The 19,658-nt window shown below is 44.0% G+C and overlaps 1 protein-coding gene across 1 annotated transcript; it reads right to left on the bottom strand.

Annotated features, from left to right (window-relative positions):
* Positions 1–3,810: 3,810 nt before the first annotated feature.
* fignl2 (fidgetin like 2) lies at positions 3,811–19,061 on the bottom strand. The gene is made up of 3 exons (XM_029506504.1): positions 18,958–19,061; positions 17,352–17,492; positions 3,811–7,467 (listed from the first exon to the last, which is right to left on the bottom strand). The coding sequence occupies exons 2-3, from the start codon at positions 17,374–17,376 to the stop codon at positions 5,438–5,440; spliced, it is 2,055 nt and encodes a 684-aa protein (XP_029362364.1). The 5' UTR covers positions 17,377–17,492; positions 18,958–19,061; the 3' UTR covers positions 3,811–5,437.
* Positions 19,062–19,658: the final 597 nt, after the last annotated feature.

Here is a 19,658-nt window from a genome sequence, read left to right as displayed (position 1 = left end):
CTCTCACAGTGACACTTTCAGTTTCACTTGCCCCTAAACATAAACCTGTTTATTCTCCCCCATCCAAAAGACTTATCTTATATTTATTCTGTGATTACCTTTTAGTCATGTGATGTGGGGGGCAGGCCAAGACATTCCACCTGTCAGATCCAATTTCCTGAAAGTTTTGATTGACCTTTCCAACACAGAAACAATGCAGCTGCAAAGATTTGAATTGTTCCCTCTTTTTCCTCACTTCTTCCTGACTTTAGTTTACCTGATTTATGTTGCTTGAAGTTGCAAACTTCATACATTTTTATCAGTGTTCTCTCCTCAGGTCGGTTCTGAATTGCCAAACCTCTTTAGTATTCAAGCCAATATTTTTTGTGACAGCTGCACCGTCCAGGAAAGAGGGGGCCAATATCTCATGTTAAACAGCATTGATCTTATTCTCTAAAACTAGTCTGCAGTGGCTGTGATTTCTTTAACCACATGTATACAGCTCCTTCTCTGTCAGGGACAAAACATATTTAAAGAAATTCCATTTTTATTTAGACCCTGATAATGGAAGGACCCAACCGGTTCTGGCGGTGTGTTGGTCATGAATTCATTCTTTTATCTTAGTGTTTTTGTTATTGTTTATTTCACCACAATTTTTAGAGCATGTCTGTCATCCATTCGGGGTCCTCTTAGGTAAAGGCCCATTACCGCAGTCTTTCAACACCTGGAACCAATACAGCTGTGCTGGCTATCTGTGGAACCAGGAGGCTTGGAGGTTATAGGCTGGGTTCAGGGGGGAGGCGAGGGGTTGGGCTAGTTGCTGCTTTGGCCCTGGGGGTCCATGTGTCCCTGACTTCAAAATAGACTTGATTGCTAACAGCTGGCAGTCCTAACTCACCCAGTGTCAGAGCTCTCCTCTGATGTCAACCTTGTCAGTATCAAGGCCCAGACAATGGAGGGCCAGCGGTACGGCAAAGGTAGAGAGGAGGACTGTGTCTGTGTGAAATGACATTTAGAAAAAACTTTTAAATGAAGGTTGTTACTGTACATAACATTTTTTGGTCAAAACACGCTGGCACACTGAGGATGAGCATGGATGCCTGCATGCTGAAAGGAGATGCTGAAATCACATGCTGTCTAAATTGAGTGCAGTCACATCAGCAGAAAACAAACAAAATATGAATGACTGAAGTGTTCTTTTTCCAAAGCCTGCATACATTTGGATTATAAAATTGTATCAAATTGTTTCACAAGGCCAATTATTCTATTTCACTACTTTATAAATCAGATGTATAGGTAATATTTTGATAATTAACATGTATATCAATTAAAGTTACAAGCACTACCAATATCGCTTTTCATTGCATTGAAGTAAGGAAAGTGTGACAGAACTGCGTCCTCTTATTCACCATGATAGTATGAGGATATAGGACAGCAGCTCATTACCATCTTTCATTATCCAATTACAAACTCTGCTCACCTAATTACCTCCAATCAGCAGGGAGAAGAAAATGATTGACTTCCTGGAGGACAGATATCGCTCAGGACAAAAAGGACAAACTGGTTTTCAGCCTCTTACCGGAGGTTACAAACCCAAAGACAGGATGTGGAGATATATGGACAGAGACATCAGCTAAGACACTACCGTTTGGCTTTTTAGAAATGAATCATTAATTATGTGGTGTGTGGAATAAAAAATTTGACATCGTGATGCTGATGACCAACCGAAAGGCCTTCTAGACTCCAGCTGGTGCATAATCAATACAAGCTATTTTTGTCATAAGATTCAATAACTGCATGAAATTAGTATGTAGGTTGTGAGGTGAGTGTCCCTGCATATTCCAATTTCACATTTCCACACATCTATTCTGCCATTACATATTGTGTTGCTCTGTGGTTGATGTTATTGAGTTTGTGATAGGAAAAGATAGGGTATAGTTATGAAATAGCTGCAGAACCAATTACCCTTCATCAGAGGATGAAGGGTAGCCACTGCACAAGGTTGTGCTTATAACGGAGCTATGCATCATTATTAGACAATTAATTACTCTGTCATCAGCGCCATCAGCAGCACTGCTCTACTGGGATTCAGACCCAGATGTTTTCGAACTCTGCGTTGACACCGCTATCCATAACTGGGCAGCCATTAATCCCATTTCAGTTTTTTGCTAAACTTTCGGTTCTTCACAGAGTTCCTGAGATTTATTCAGTAAGTTTTGAGTCTTTGAAAGATGTCAGGAAGGGCCAGAAATAGCATGGGAAAGCCACTGGGACGAGCTGTTGTTTACAGACAGTGACAGGGATGAAGGACCTCTGTGCTCTGGTGCTGGGCCTGGAGCCTCAGGGGTGTACTAGCAGTGCTTCTGCTGCTGTTCTGGACACCGTGTGTCTCACATAAAAACACACAAACATGCTGGCTGACTAACTGATGTGTACGTGGAAGCACAAAATACATACAGTAATATCTGTCTCTGTTTTTCTCTTTGACAAAGACACATGATTATCCTTCTGTCCAGCCAACTCGTGACACGCAGCCTTATTTCAATTCAATGCACACTGTGAATCATTATATTACTGATTGATTTTTTTCATATTGCCTTTACCTGCTGACTGCGCAACATCAATTCAAGCTGATGTTAGAGCAAATCCAAAACCCCATGATGTATCTGCGTGGGTTTACACGTTAAAGCAATCAGTTTAAGTAACTGTGATGACCTCAACACTGGGGTCAAGCCAAGCCACAGACACAGCAACATAAGGTGACCACTGGCGTCATGTAATTTTTGCACTCTGGTCAATTGCAGTACCTTAAAGGAATAAAGACAAGCTCAGTGCAGTACTGACAAATTCTGTTTAATATTGTGATACTCTTCTTTTAAAATACAGTCTTTTCTGAGGTAGACCATTACAGTTCAAGAACATTATTATCATTTTTAAAACAGACATCAAAAAAGACATGAAATAAATACTTTCATGTACAATATGTCGCAAAAATGAGGTAGAAATGGTTACAGAAAATGTACAATAACCAAGGACAATGTTACCACAATAACAGATCAATGCATGTAAAAAATAAAAGCTTGTTTTGTTGGACAAACTGGTGAGCGATGGGAACGACAACGACAACTCGAATTACTGTCGCTTCTTGAACCTCTCAGTCATCATTATAACTTCACTCCTGTAATTACATGTGAATAATTGCTCATCTGCATCATCTACACCCTGCAGCTTGAGGCAGGAGCTGCTCTGTAATTTGTAAATGTGTTTTCAGTTTCTGGGACAGTGATCAGTATGCATGGCGGGGGTCACTCTGATTGATCTGGCTGTATGGTATGACTGAAGCCACCAGCTGGGGAGGGAAGGCTGCACTGTGATATAGGGTTGCTGGACATCAATCAGACCACTTCCACTCCCAAGGAATTGGTGTAAGGGAAGGGGAACAGGGGTTGGGGGCTGGGGAGAGGACACAACGCCACATGGCCATCGGGGCTCGCGGCCAGGGGGCAATCTAATCTAATGAGTCTGCATTGGGGAGAGAGAGAAAAAAGAGAAAAAGAATGATGAAGGAGGGAGGGAGATGCGGCGGGAGAGGGAGAGAAAAGGGCAGTAGGAAATATTACATCACTCTGTGTATACCTCCTCAGGACCATGGAAACAATCTAACACCAACGACCTCTGTACCTGCAGTCCAGTGACCAGGTTTTTCCAGCTTGTTAAAACAGAACTGTACGACTGCTGGAAAAAGAAGGGATTTGCTTGGACTGTCTACATGCTGGGTTCATCCACAATATGTACACATTAACTGAGAAGCTGAACACTTCAGGAAAAACATGGGGATTCGTTGAAAGCGAAACACAAGTGTTTTTTGTTTTTTACGTTCTTTTTTGTTGTTGTTGTTTTTTTTTTCTCTCTTTTCAAGCTGTTTTGTGCTATGATCTTCATTGCGCGTGCACAGGTATGATTGTGTGTGTTACGTTTACATTTCCAAATGGCATTTTGCAGTTGTAAAACTATAAACAGCAGTCATGCATATATATGATATGGAAACACTAGACAGAGATAACAGAGATATGCAAGCAGTTTGTCCAACAAAAAAAGGGAATATTTTCTGTATTCTATCATTTCTTGAAGACAATCATCACTCCACCATAAAACTACAATAAAAATAAAAGGTAAAGGAACAGAAAAGAAAATGTTTTTATATATTCATATATAATAATACATGGATTTATGGCATCAAATATCCTTTGAAATACCTGAATTACATTCAATGTTACTCTTTGTAGCATATTCAAGTTTCTCTCCCGAGGTAAAAGCCCAGCTGCAGTGGGTGTTACAAGACTGTCAGGTTTCTCCTCGCTCCTCGCTTTATCTCACCTACTAAGACCCTAAGATTACATACATTCTTTATTTCATATTTCTGAGGTAAAGAAATTCTTCCTGAGCATTTCAAACAAGACTACATACTAAGAAATAATAAGGAGTAAGTGAAATAAAAAAACTGAAGCTGTAAGAGAAGCTGGGCGTGCAGGTTAAGTGTTGCTCTGTAAGTGTGATTCTCAGGAAAACTGCACTCGATGAGGAATGTGAGATCGAGAATAAATTTAGGTCCACAACAACAATTCAAACATAATAAAGTAAGTTGTCTGTGCATTGTAGCATTTTAAGTGTGAGTATATTAAAGTTTTTCTATGACCAAATGAGTTATGATGAGAGCTTCATCAGAACTCTTAAGTGATTAAATTATTTCCTGTCTACAAAAAGTAAGAGCTAACTGCTGCAACTTGAACTGGTACCATGCTACGAGAATATTGGTGTATTTTGATTTTGTTGATTAGTCTGGTTTGAAAACTTAAACAGCACTGCTGATTATGCATTTGGTTTGACATTTTTTGGCAAAAAACTGTTTTCTGAAATGTTGCTATTTTCAAGCCCTTCGTACCTAATGATTAGTGACAATCCAACGACTAAATCAACGTTAGGACAACATGTGATGTGGACTGGCAATAAATACGATCCTGAGAGTAGCAGTCAAAGGGGGTATTTTCCAAACCCTGATTATCCATAATCTTGGACCATGTCACCTAGCAACAAATAATTGATTTTGTCCCGGACCAAGGCTAATCAGGATCTCTGAGAGTATCCAAATAGCTATCTGATTCTCCCAATGGCCAAACAACTAATACACTACCCCACTCAGCAAGGCTTATTTGTCTTTCTTTTCTTTGGAAAAAATAAAATATTGCGGATATTCATAGCTAAACAAAAACAGAACACCATGGTATGCTTCTGCCAATAAAACAACTTTGTCAGCGCTCCTGTATTGTTGAGCTTCTCTGGCTCTTTTGGCTTCATAATCTGTAATTACAAAAACAACAACACAACATTCCCAAGGCTTGCCATGTCAGAACAAAGACAAGTTCTTAGTGCAGTCCTAGTGCTGTGACTGGCTGCTCTCTCAGTGGCTATACATCTTGTTCCACTCTATACAAGTGTCCAATTCTTTTGTAGTAGTGTGTGGGCACACCTTGCAGAAGGCATTCTCAAAGTCTGTGAAAGCTGGGGGTTTGGAGGATGTGGGGAGGGTGTGCATGGCCCCAGTGGGGGAGGCAGCTGAGGAGAGTGCCTGCTGGCTGAGCTGCAGCAGCTCCCACACTGAGAAGCCCTCAGTGCGCTGAAGCACAGCACTCAGCTCCCTCTCGCTCAAGCTGAAGCCCTGGGGTGACAGGGCCTGAAGCAGCACTTGTCTGCGCATGGCCGCATCTGGCAAACCAACGTGATATCGCTTGGCAAAGCTCCGATGAACTGCGTCTTGCAGCAGATCTGGTCTTCCGGTGGCACACACAAGAATCACCAGACCTGTGGTCCCCACCTGGGCTTTCTCCAGGGTGTTGAGCAATGTCTGCCGTAACCCCTCCTCTTCCATGGCCTCCACTTGGCTGAGCAGCACCACAGAGGGTTGCCGTGCCCCTGCTGCTTGCAAAAGAGACCCCAGAATGTGCTCCGACTCAGCCTTCCCTTTAGAGGCCAACATGGCTCCACTCAATCTGTAGAAGGAAGCCCCCAACTGAGAGGCCAGAGAACGAGCCAGTGTAGTCTTACCCCCTCCCCGGGGACCAAACAGCAGGACGGTTTTTGGTGGCCGCACCATTGGACTGGGCCTCAGCACAGGCCACAGCAGGTCCTCCTCCAGGGCAGTCTTGACATGGGTGAGCCCAGCTAGCTCACCCCAGCCTAGGGCTGGGCTGCAGTCCAGCAATTCCCCATTTACAAGGTCCATCAGTCTGGGATCTGGACTCTTCATAGTCTCAACAGTTGGCCCACACAGTGGAGGCCGTTTGTGTGCCTGGGAGCGGTGTTGCTGTTGGGTGAAGCCCTGTTCTGCCACACCGTTCTCCCCTGTCATACCTGCTGGCGGGCTGTACTCCCCTGCTGCCCCATACTGTGGAGACACCAGAGGCTGGGAAGAGGGCTTACTGGGCTTGAAGGTTTGAGGGTCTGTGGTGCCTGAACTGCTGAAGCCGTTTCCGCGGCACTCTGTTTTGTCATTAACACTGTAAGGTGAGTTTCCTCCGGCCTTCAAGGTATCGTAGCTATATTTCCTGTAACGAGAGTCATCCGCTCCCTCATCTTTTTCTATAGTCATCTCAAATGCTTTTCTTTTTAAGGTCCCTCCAGATTCAGATGTGCCAAGGTTGCTGCTCTGGTAACTATAGCTGGCTCCTACTACTGTGGGCCTCGAGGGTACTGGAGTTGGGGCTGGTAGACCTGAGGGCAGGTAGGTCGCAGAAGGGTGGCTGTAGCTGGTCTGGGGAGGGTATGTGCTTGGGGGGTAGTTATAGACAGATGTTGTAGGGCTATAGCTGGGCACTAGAGTGGGGGTGGATTGGAGAGTGTGCAGGGAGGAAGGGGGAAGTGCTGCGCTGGGTTGGGGACAGTACCCTGAGGAAAGATAGGTGCCATTATAGCTGGAGGGGTACTCACTAGAGCCACTGCAGGAGCTGCTGCCACTATATCCAGAATCTGAAAGGTTACTGTTCACCACAGACACGCTGCTAACTCCTGGAGGGCCTGCCGATGTGGCTGCAACCTTGGAACCTGAGAGGCTGTCATGACCTCCAGGGGGCACCAGGGAATAGGAGGCATCAGAGCTGTGTGTCAGTGGCCAGTGCTCCAGTTCAGTTTTCTGGCCATTGAGGGCCCCAAAAGTTCCTGGCTCCGGGTAGGTGCCCACAGTAGGTGGCCGGTCATATGGTGAGTCTAGCACGCCAGCATACTTCTCAGCATATCGCTTCAACAGGTTGGAGGCTGTCAGGGCTGAGATGTCATCGTTGGCCCAAGAGTAGTTGTAAGAGCTGCGGCCGCGGCCAGCATACAACTCCGACTTGTGAGCCGGAGAAGAGGTGGTGGAGGAGACGTCCAGGTGCTGCTCAGGCCACTGGCTGAGAGGCTGGGCATGCTCTGGGTTCCAGTGCATCTTCAACAGACCTAAGAAAAGACAGATATTCATAAAATTTTGAATTAGACACACCCCCTGCAAGACAGGAGGCTCAGTGTACAATCATAATAGTTTGTCTACCATTAATTGTTTGAAAGCAAAAACAATCAAAAGGGCTAATTTGTACATATTGGTGCAATATCCCTAAAACTTTGATTTTGTAAAAATGTTGCCACTATTACTTCACTTCTTGCAGGAGACAGAACAGATAAAAACTGACCTAGGACCGACAGCTTCTGTTGTGGTCAGGAATGAATGAAAACTTGGTTATAAAGTGCAACGCTACCATCAACCAAAAACAAGACTCTACATTAATTAATTTATTCATCTTCTACCGCTTATCTGTTCCAAACCAAATCTGTGATCCTTCTTGGTGTGAAGAAACAGCACTAACGACTATGTCGACATGCTGTCCACTCTACATTCAGTTGCTCAGTACAGTTTAGTGGACAAAGCAGAAGTTTAGACACGATATCAGTCGCTGCATTCAAAGTTGCCGGTGACGAGAAATGGCCTTTCTTCTGTTTGGAAACAAATCTTTTTTGTGAATTCATGCCTAGAAGCACAGAGGGTTTAAATTTCCCAGAGAGGGAGAGGAAAGAAAAAGGGAGATGGAATGAGAAAGCTACAGAAACAGTGAAAGCTCAGTAGGTTGGATATGCTGTTTTTCAGTTTCCCAGCTTATGTGGGTGTAGCGATAAGATCCCACCACTATTCCCTATACTGCTAGCATCTGCAGGTCTCCCAGAGGAACTATTGTTATCTCCCCATGCATGTTGCTCTGAATGCCTGCATCTCCGCCCTGCACCCCCATCTACCACCCACCAATCCACCCACCCACCGCACACCAGAGCTCCAAAAGGCCCAGCGGCCGGCCGGACAGAGGGAGGGGGGGGTGTGTGCGTGCGTGTATGTGGACAGTGGTGTAGAGAGAGTGAGAAAGAAAAGGAGGAAAGAAAGAAAGAGGGGGGTTGGGTTTGGAATCGCAGCATAGTGTGCTATTCATCAGCACAGTCTCCCATGGAACATTGGGAAAGGGGAATGTCTGTTCCTCTGGCTGACTTCAGCACAGGCCGAGGTCTGATGGATCATGGCTGCTACGCACTAAGCACGTCTCTGAGCTAATAGGAGCGAGGCAGGAAAAAGAAAACAATATTTTCTCTATTTGTTGTTCATCCTGCACGTCCCCTATAAAATATTCACCTGGCACTGCATGTGAAACGTGTGGAACATGCATATACCAAGAGGTGTACAAACTAATTTACTGCAACTAACAATCGTTTTCATTGCCATTCACTGTGGGGAAAAAAAACAACAAAAAAAAAACAAAACAGACCAACGGGGGGTCTTCATTTCTTGTTTTTGTTCAATCAACACAACTTCATTTAATAAAGTCTGTAGCCTGCACATGAAATGCTCATTTTTGGCATTTAAATGCTCTTCTGTTAAACCTCTTGGGGCCATTTTGGATCAACAAAATATGTCGCAATATGATGTTGTATGTTATGTTATAGATTCATCTATTTTATGGAGACTAGCACCATGTCTTACTGAGGCTTTCATTTGACAGTCCACGCATACCTTGGCATTATTGAACTGCTATGATTCACCCTGAGGTGATGGCTACTCTGGCTAGGAAAGGAAGGTAAAAAGGACCAAAGCTGTTGTTCTCTGCCTTCCCTTCATTGGACGCCTGATGATTCATTATTCATGACTGTCTGTGTGTTTGGAGCCAGGCCTCTTATTGCCATTTAAATCAAATCTCAATAACCACAGTCTGTGATTCTGCTGCTGCTCTACCTCTCTCAATCTTACTCCTAAACTTTGGCCTCTCTCTTTTTCCCTGCTTTCCCAAACCTCCCCATGTGTATTTTCAGATTATGCTTGTTATTTATTCAGTCAAATGAGACCAGCAGACCAGATGGCCGTTGGATTATCATGTCCTTCATATTCAAATCCACTGCTTTACGTTCCCCATGGCCAGACCAGTTCAAGTACTTCCCTAAGCTTCGGCCAACCCACACAATCACACACCCACCACAGCAAGCTGTACGAGAACATTCTCACACTCTTTTATTTTTACAAACATGCTGAAGACATTGGCTTGTCCACACCCAGATAAGCACATATTTTGTGGTCTGACTTGCAGGTCTTTGTCCAGCCTGCAGAAACCATATATGTCCTACAGGCCCTTCCCATCTGCAGCCCAACCAGTTTGTGAGCAACCCCAATAATGGGGCCTGCGTGTGACAGAGATGGATGAGAGCCCAGGGGAGCTCATAAAACCTGCAGCGGGGAGGGAGAGATGGAAGGAGGGAGGGGAAAGAGTGGACAGCAGGCGCTGCGTCCTCTCTAAGCGGACTGGAGCGGACATTAGGGGACTCAGTGAGGCAGGCTAACTGCTGTCCACTCCATCATCAGAGAAGCACCAAAACAGTAAGGGCCCATGGACTCTCTCACTCTCTAGCCCCCCCCCCCACAGACACACACACACCCCCCCCTTCCTCCCCCCTTGGCCAATGTAATGACCAGCTGCCAATACCTGAGGACCCTATTCATTGTAATTCTAAATAATTAGTACTTTTTTTTAAAAAAGCACATTATTCTTTAGACTTTAGTGTGTATGTACAGGGTGAGTAAATAAGTGATGGGCCGCTACTCAACCCTGATGGACACAGCAGGGATGCAGTGAAGTTCAGCCCTTTCCATGTAATTAGATCGTGCTTTTAGCTGGAATGATGTTTTTAGAGCAGTAACACTCCAGAATAAACTGAGCAAACTCTAATCTACACTTCTACTTAAATCAGAGCCATCATGCAGATTAATTTGCTGGAGGGGCAGAAAGACAGCTAAGATTAGAAGAAGGAAATCAGGACAATGTGGGGATACTGTAGGTAGCAGTGCAACCATTAGATTAACTTCAAAATACTTTTCAATAAGATGTTTTTTTTTTCAATACATTGAACATTTTACTACAAGATACTAAAATAAAACAATATGATGCTGAAACAAATATATTTTATGATATTTTAAGATGAAAGCAGTGATGCTCAGCTTGAACTTTTATAATGATTTTTTTTCTTTTCAGCTCTAACATTGAGAGAGCATTGTGGAAGAAACCATGCAGTAAGCACTGAAACAAAACATCCCTTTGGTTGAAACTGGGATTCTTGTCCTTACTCAAGGGACAGAGGAGTATTTATTTTTATCAGAAACACTGAAATTAATTTTAAACAAGTCAGAAATTGGTTGCAGTGACTATTCAAGCATAAATATATATGTCCTGAGGATTTTTGTATTGACTGATGGTTTCGCTGCAAGGTGCATGATAAGAACCTTGTGTTATGCACATGAAACTGCCCACCGTTTGTGTGTGTGTTCTTGGCCCCAGGAGAGACAGATGTTCTTCTGCTGACCGCCTTACTGTCTGTGCAGCCATTGTGGTGGACAGCCGTCCAGCCGACGTGCGCAGCCCGGACAATCCAGTTGGTCCTGAGACAAAGCCCGAAGGATCCTATTGTCAGGGGCCTGTCTAATTATGGAAATCTTATTAATCTATTCAGCAGCAGTCCACTGACAGCTTTTGTGTTAGCCTGGGATTTATTGAGGGACCTGTGTGAGCTGCATCCTATTGTAGGCGTGCGTGATAAAGACAGTGGCACAGCTCTCTTCAGCAGAAACCTGCTTTACTTTGAGGAGGCCCTAAAATTAGAATTAGAGCACATATGGCTCTGGGGGAGTGTGTTAGGTTTATCTGTGATTTCTGGCATCAAATGTTCTAATTTGGTTTCTACAAAGTCACTGAATATATTGTTGACTGGGTGAAACCTAAGTAGCCTTTGGCCCATAAAGCCTGGGAGTACTCTAGACTGTGTTGTGGTTTCCAATAAAAGAAGTATCGGTGGGTGAGGTGAAACGTTATCTTGGCAGGAGGCCCAGAGATGGAGGGCTGCAGTACTGTTTCACAGCTCCCCTGAGGTTGCTTTTCCTTTCTCCCTTCCCGGCACTTTTGTTTTCCCTGCCCCAAGGAACAAAACGGACACGGATGCAACAAGCCTTCTGGGACACTGTGCTATTAAACTGTGCCGATTGTGAAGAGGGTGCTTGTAAACAAGAGCGCTGTGGATCAATCCAATCAGGACTCTATTCTGTGTTGAGGTCTACCCCCCAACCACAGAGGACATCTCCACTCTGTCGTACACCTCCACATAGACACATCCCGTACTTAATCATTTCTTATAAAACAATAATTTCATGCAGACCCGCAGACCTCTTCGCTTTCTTAAAACATGCCATTTGCAAGAAAATACTTTCACTAGATTCAAGTCAAGAATTCTAACAAGTAAAACAAGTTAAACCTAAAACTTTCCCTCCTCTCTAAATTGAATTGTTCACCCCAATGCCTTTCACTTTGCAAAAGCCATTCTGTTTGTTCAACATGGATGAAAGACGTGTTGGAAAAGATATCAACATGAATGGTTCAATTTTTGCTGAAAACAAAATTCTTCCAATGCTTCAAAACAACTGTGGCACTGAGGGCAGTGTCAAATGGGTTTGAGAACGCTGCTCTGGTTGCCGTGGCAGTATTTCAGGGATTTAATTTAGACGACATCTTAGAAACATACACTTCACAGGGAAAAAAAAGCTTGGAATGAATGACTTATACTACAAAGCACAAAGCTTTACGAAACGGGAATGACAGGCTGAAAGTTAAATATTATCTGTGTTGATAAATCACAAACGTGATGCTTTCATGATTGCATCAGTTGTTATGTATTCAGCAAGCACAAACTGATCAATGAGTTCCTAGATGAAACTCCAGCTTCCTGAACATTAATTTGGAGATAAATTATCTTTAAACTCATTTTGGTCAGACATATCCAGTCCACTGCTTTAAACAAGAAATGTTATGAATGATGAAGAGTTCGGATTTGTGTGCAAAGCGAGCAGCGACTGAGAATCTGTTATTTATCAGAGATTGTTATCATGATTTGTCATTCACTCTTGAAGCCCCTTAAGTCCTCCGTTCTCAAGTTCACAGTGATTTATGGCACTAATATCAAGCAGGACATTCTCAGTAGGCTGGGGCTGTCCTCCCGCTGCATACTACCTGGACTGTCATAAAAAGACCAATCTGAGAGGCCGACCACATTTCATAGCCTGGCAGGTAGAGACAGAGGAAAATTGTCTCTGGATGTTCTTGCACATTGGTATGAAATACACATTTCATCAGCTCTTGCACCTTTTCTGTGAGAAAACACACAAAAAAGCTAATCAATTCCCTACATGTATTATGGATTATGTATGTTGCTCTATACTCATGATACAAAAGGCCAAGTTACCACGTACAGTATTAGCTGGATTGCCTCTGAATCGTGTGGGGTATTGCCAAAAAACTGTTGAGGGAAGTATTAGGTGAATCTTTGAGGGCCTTCCCAACCCGCCTTAAGATGGGGATAATGCACACACCAGACAACAGGGATCATAATTTATCAGCCATGCAGAATTGGGCATTGCTAAGGAAAATTATTATAAATCTATGTGTTAGTCACAGGGCCCCTATCAATCAAAAGGAACACAATCCCTCACTCCCACTCTGCCAGTCGCTCCCACTGGCTCATCTGCTCTCTCTTTCATGTCCCTAAAAAGATGTAATAACAGAAGAGTGAGGGAGCTCTTGTGGTGGAGTTTTCACACCTGCTGCCCAGAGCACAAGCAGACGCAGCTCTTTTCACACATCTCACCAGTCCAATCCGAGGAGCAAGAAGCCCATCTCCCGCCCTGGCATTGAGGGATGTTCTCACTGTGTGTGTGTATTTCTCTCTCTGTCCCCATCTTTGTGCCTTCCTCTTTCTGTGGATAGAGCTATCTGCGCTCTATGAGTATCAGAGTGACAGTTTGACTCACTCTATTTTTTGTTTCGTCCCCCTTTGGAGATGTTAAAGGCCAGCTGTCAGAATAGTTTTCATCAGCATGAAGAGCCAATACGAGAGAAGAACAATGCACATTGGATTTTTGAAGAATAACACAATTCCATTGCCCTTGTCTGTAATAAATATACTTCATACTATAATTGGCAATTATTTTTCAAACTCAATCAATAAACAAAACAAGTTATAGGTTGATGTTGTACATCTCCATATCATTATCAGAAAAAACAAAACAAAACCAAAACACAGTGTCATTAAAAGTTCCTGTTTTGCAAAGTGGTTGGAGGGAAACCGTCGCCAAACACCTTGATGACGTTTGTTAAATGAAGATTTATTGACAAACGTGTTTGGAAAAACTAAAAAGTAAGTTCCCATTTGAGGGTGTGCTCATTTTACAGCCCTTTTCTTTGCACACTCCAAAACTAGAAAGCCTCCGGAATAATTGCTGGATGCGTCACTTCATGCTCGTAATTTTAGAAACAACTCCCCCATCCCCCGTGCCTGCTAATGCACGTCCACAAATGGTGGAAGCCCCCCCCTCCCTCCTTCCCTCCCTCCTTGCAAGAAAAACAGGGTTCCTATTTTCTGTGACTGCAGGCTGACTTTAGGTCATTGTGTCCACTAATATATCAAAGAACAGCTGTCCTAAGGCTCTGTGATGACCAATCACCCCTTCCATCTGTCTCACTGGCCCAATCTCTGCTCTATTTCACCCTATTCAGTACGACCCTTCATTGCAATCTGCTTCTCTCCCTGTTTCGCTGCTTCTCTACCTCTCTTATTCCCCCATTCCCAGTGACCATGTTGCATTCCCTTCTGCCTGTCCAAATCCCCTGGCTCCCTCTGTGCTCCCATCTTATTCTCTCAGCACACGGACAGCTTTGGGAATGTTTTTTTTTTTTTTTTTTTCTTGTTAGTACATACACAATTAGAGAAACCTCAGTATGTCCAACAAACTGCAGGCCAAGTTAAGGCATTGTAATTTATGATCACTGCACTGCAAACAGCTAAAGGCATAATGATTTAAGTATGTTATTTCTCAAGTGTACTCATTTACTAATTAGCTGTGTTGGTGTGAAAGACATCGTGTCTCATTGTCAAGCTCTGAATTCTGCTGCCTCAGGAATCCAGTGAGGTGCCATCCAAATGAGCTTCACCACCCTGCTTTTTAATTGGGCCCTTGAAAGGAGCGGAGGTCTCCTTAATGAGCTGATGAACCCTCAGAGAGACAGAGCAGAGGGCTGGTGGACTCATAGGACCCTCGGTCCCTAACCTTCTTTTCATGTGGACACACAGGCATGCAAACATGCAAACACACACATACTCCCAGTGACACGCACACACACACACACAAATTCACATACTGGGGGCTAATTAGAGCCCATTCACACCCTGCACTAATGATCCTGGCTCTTACTCACTCACACTTTAGCGGGCTGTGTGTTTACTCAAGGGCCTCACAGGCCCCCCACTGCACCACTTGTACCACTCTGCTGACAATAAGGATGGACGTTTGCATGGCCCTCCAACCTGCTCCTTCAGGGGCCAGGATGAGATCTACTCTTTCTTTATTTCTATACAAACTACTTCATGACTTAGCCGAGTCATTCATAAAGACACTCTTCCAAAAAATAAAAACAGAGCCAGAAAGAGAAAGGAAGAGAGGGGTCAGTCAGAGGAGAGCTATAAAAACTGCCAGATCTGAACTCCCATGTGTCGTTGCCCCATGTGTGTGTGTGTATGTCTCTGTGTGTATGTGTGCTGTTTTAAAAGAAAAGGTATCACTACACCAGCGGGGGCCCCAACCAACAAGAGTTAGGGCACTCCTGGGTTGGCAGCCTGGGACTGATTTAAGAGTGTGTTTGAAGTGCAGATTACAGATTCTTTGCACCAAATCCCTCCAGGAGTATCCATGGCCCCTGGAATCTCTCTCGGGTTTCTTCTCAGATCCAGCCATGGCTGCTTACCCCAGCTTGAAGTCTCCTGAACTGGCCAGAGACAAGAACCAAGGGCCGACACACCAAGAAAGAATGGGACACACTGGCTAAATGTGGGACCTAAATCACTGAGACTAGATGTTCATGAGCTGTCCGGGTAAAGATAGTAAGGTAAAGTTTGTTGATGGCCAAACCTGCCCTAACTGTCACCATGTATATTCATACACTGTGGCCAGTCCAGCACCACAAATGCCTGCAGCAGGACTCACAAATAGGGTTGGGATGTTGGAATGCCCAAAATTCCCACAAAGGGAATTTCAACATGGAGGTGAGAGTCTTCACATGTTCTGCACATATGCAAAGTCCCTCACTGTCATATTTCTCAGTAGGATCATGACTATAGTCTTTAACGAAAAGACAGTGAGCTGCAGTGTCACTGACAAGCAGCGGGGTGTGTTTGTGTGTCACTGGTCTGAGAGTAAACAGCGTGACTACCTAACACGGCTGTGTGCGCTCATACGATCCCTCTGTCTGCATACATTCACACTAGCAGGCTGTTCTAAAAGCATCTCAACCCTGCAGAACAGAGGTACTCTTTGCATGCGTAACCATCAAGCTGTTGGACAGTGCAGATAAAAACCAGCTTTGTGCGTCCTCATCGTAAAAGCTAATCACACACATAGGCTGGTTTGTGAAGTACTAGATGATTTCCATGAAGGACTAACAGTATGAGAGCTTTGAAGACATGCTAACTATTCCACCGCCAGATTGTGACATTCCTGGACCTGCTGTCCACTGCAGCAGCACTGAGTGTGTTCAGTCAGTGCGGACTTGCAGGGTGCAGGGATCCAATGGAACTGCCAGCTAAACAAGCTTTTTTGAGATGCAACATAAGCATGCACGCATGCACTTGAAGCTGAATTGTGTATAGCTGCTATTGGAGTAATTCAATCACATTGGATTTTTTAGTTATAAACATCACTTCGTGGAAAAAACACAGCATGTTCTGGGAGAGCTGTCATTGAAAGGCACTTGTGGGAGGACATGTTTCATAACAACACATAAGGTCAACTACTTATTCATCTGGCAACTATTCTGAATTCCATTCATCTGATGAGTGGTCGAATAATAACATCGGCTATTTCAAGGATGAATTTCTAAAATGCAAAAGTGTAATGGTGACTGTGAAACATCCACTCAGAATACTAAAATCAAGCTGTCCTGTCCAGATTGAATTCACACAGCCATGCATTTGCCTTGCACTCTCTGCAATAACGATTTAGTGTTTTTACCCTCAATTATGAAGTACTAATTTTAAAATTAAACATTCTGAGTGATTTTCTCTCTTTTCCTGTAGAAGTCAAATAACGCCCCTTTGAGGCACTTTAAAGAGCTGGGAAAAATGGGCTCTTGAAGCCGGGGCCACGGAGACAACCCCATGCAGACCAGCAAACAATGCAGTTTTGGAGAGCCAGAGCCCTGAACTCAAATGAAACCTGGTGGGAGGGTGTGAAGCGGGGGAGGCCAAAAACTGGATATGTCAATTACTAGGTCAGCAACCGAAGGAGAAAGCAGGGAGTGTGGCAAAAAGGAAGGAGAGCGGGAGGCAGCATGGTGGAGGGTCTGGAGATGTATTGGTAAAATGACACTGGCAGAATGGAGGGGTTCCTGCTGCTTAGACCATCAGCCCTCCAGCCTGCCTCTGTCCCCCCTCCTCCCCCCATCTGTGTCTTCCACTTGACGATGAAACATTCAGACAGGGTCCACGTTTTAGCATTTCCACAACGCATTCCAAGTAAAAAGTTTCTGCAGGGAAGCATTCACTTTTTCACAATTACCTGTGCTTTTTTTTTCTGTTTGCAAACCACAGAGCAGGGTCTGGCCCTGCCTGGCTTATTTTTTGAGGAGGGGCTCATTGATTCAGGCAAAGTCCAACTAAGTCAAATGAGGCTGGTCGTTGTGTGACATGCAGCTGTGTAGACAGAGAAAAGAGTGTCGTGTACTCACTATAGGGGACAATAGGACTCAGCATTCTGTGGAGCTGGTCTCAGTAAGGAGGAATGCTGTTTTGTGAATGCCAGCTAAGGTTAGCATCCGTCCGGCTGTAGTCCATCACTAGATAGAGATTGCACTGACAACAGAAAAACCCTGAGAGAGAGAGAGAGAGAGAGAAAGAGGTGAGGCAGTTACAGGCTGCTGCACAATGTCTGGGCAAACACTCACATGTCAACCAACCAATCACAAAAGCTCACACAGCAACACAAACTTAAACACACACACACACACACACACACACAGCATAATTCATTTAGAGTATGAGAGAATTACTGACCAACCTGAGAATGCTATCAGTGTAACAAAAAGTTCACACAATCACGCAAGTACACACACACTGCCAAACTGACGCACACAAGGGTATTCATTATAGGCAGGCATTAAGCTGATTGTGAAGCTCCGTTCAGCCTCTAAAGAGGGCTTTCTAAATCTGCCTCACAAAAAGACTCATGCATACCATTGCTCTGTGCACTGGGGCAATAAAGACTGCATTCTTAGGACACCAAACACATTTGGAGCTGCATAAGCAAAGCACAGAGGACAAAAAAAAAAAAAAATCCTGTTCATTTTTCAAGTTGTGGCTGAAAAAAAATATACCATGTGAGGTGTGAAAATTTAAAAAAAAAAAAAATTAATTCAACTAAATGTGTTTGTCCATTTATAAAACAAATGATTTGTATTTTGGTTCATGGTTCATCATGCACAGATTAGATGCAGTTTAATCCTCCAGATTTTATTGTTTTATTCTGAGTAAACCCATGACATTTTCAATGCAGTCATTATTCAGTGGAGCCCAAAGTATATATTTTTTTTTATCTGAATTGGTGCTAAGCTGCTTTGTGTAAAAACAATTGATGAATGTTATCATTTATAAATGGAAGAACTTTTTATGCACACGTGCATAAAAATGTTTCTGTAAATAAAAGGTCCATCTGATTGTAAAGATTAGACTCATAAAGATCATAGCTATATTAAAACAATGTAATAGACCAAAACATCATAAAATCTCAAATGTATGCAGCAACTTTTAGATACCAGCATTTTATCAAATGCAACATTGTGACATTTACTGCTTTTTCAGATCGGTGGAGCCCTGACAGAAAATCTATCTGTCCTAGGATGCGTAAAAACAAACAGCAAAGCAGCTACCAATGTACATTTCCTTCATTTCGAGGGGACATTACGCAATGACTACACGGCTGTGTGTGGACACCAAAAGTCTCCACATCCAACACAGCACCTTCGGCTGTGGCCCCCTCAGCTACAACTGACAGCCAACTTTTAACACTCAGCCCAGAATAACTAACTATACTGCAGCAGCAAAACCAGATCTTCCACCCAAAGCAAACACAGCTCTGTCCTTGCACAGTTCAGACAGAGGGTAGAGAGATTTGGTCTGCCCTAGGAAATGTCTCATGGTCAGTGGCCAAAGCACCACTTCAACACGCTCAGCTCGGCTCCTCTTCCAACTTCAGCGCAGCCAAGTCAAACAGCTGGGAGAGCTGCGGGCTATGACAGCACATCAACACAGAGATGCAGAGAAGACAGGCAGCCTTACCTATTCATGCCTGCATGTCTTCCATCAGATCTAAAAGCACAAGGATAATCCCTGGAGTGGACCAGACCCGTCAGTGTGTGTGCACTGCTATGCTTTCTTTCAACATATGGGATGTAACTCCCTCTCTCTACCTCTCTCTACCTCTCTCTCTCTCTCTCTCTGGCCAGTGACAACCGAGTGAGCACTCAGCTCCCCTCCCCCATGAATCTCCCATCCCCCTCTCCCTCCCCTACATCTCTCTCTTTATGCTAAAAGTATTTAAGTGGGGAGAGAGAGAGAGAGAGAGAATGAGGGGGGGACTGACCAATCCTGCTCTGAAGAGGAGAGGGGGTGATACACAGGCCTGGACACAGAGGACAGTGGAGAGAGAGTGTGTGCATGAGAGAGAGAGTTTTTGGTTGGAGGGAAATGACCAGAGTTAGTGTGGTTTGGCGCAGGAGGATTAAGCAAGAGCCGAGGGAACAGCAGTCAGATTGTGGCGAAAAACAATCTCTGATTTCCCCAACCCATTAAAACAGATGACGAACAAGTTAGTTGAGAAAAAAAAGTAAATATATCACTCGCTGAAAGGCAGAAACAATGTGGTTGGACCTGTTAACAACCATTTTGTCTCTTAGCTCAGCTCTGTCAAAGCTGCCACACCTACGTCACACCCCCTGTAGGTCGTACTTTCCAAGAGCAAAAACAAGACAATGTGTTCA

Source organism: Echeneis naucrates, chromosome 7 (assembly GCF_900963305.1).
Source record: "Echeneis naucrates chromosome 7, fEcheNa1.1, whole genome shotgun sequence".
NCBI classification, from domain to species: Eukaryota; Metazoa; Chordata; class Actinopteri; order Carangiformes; family Echeneidae; genus Echeneis; species Echeneis naucrates.
This window is presented reverse-complemented; position numbering and strand designations above follow the sequence as displayed.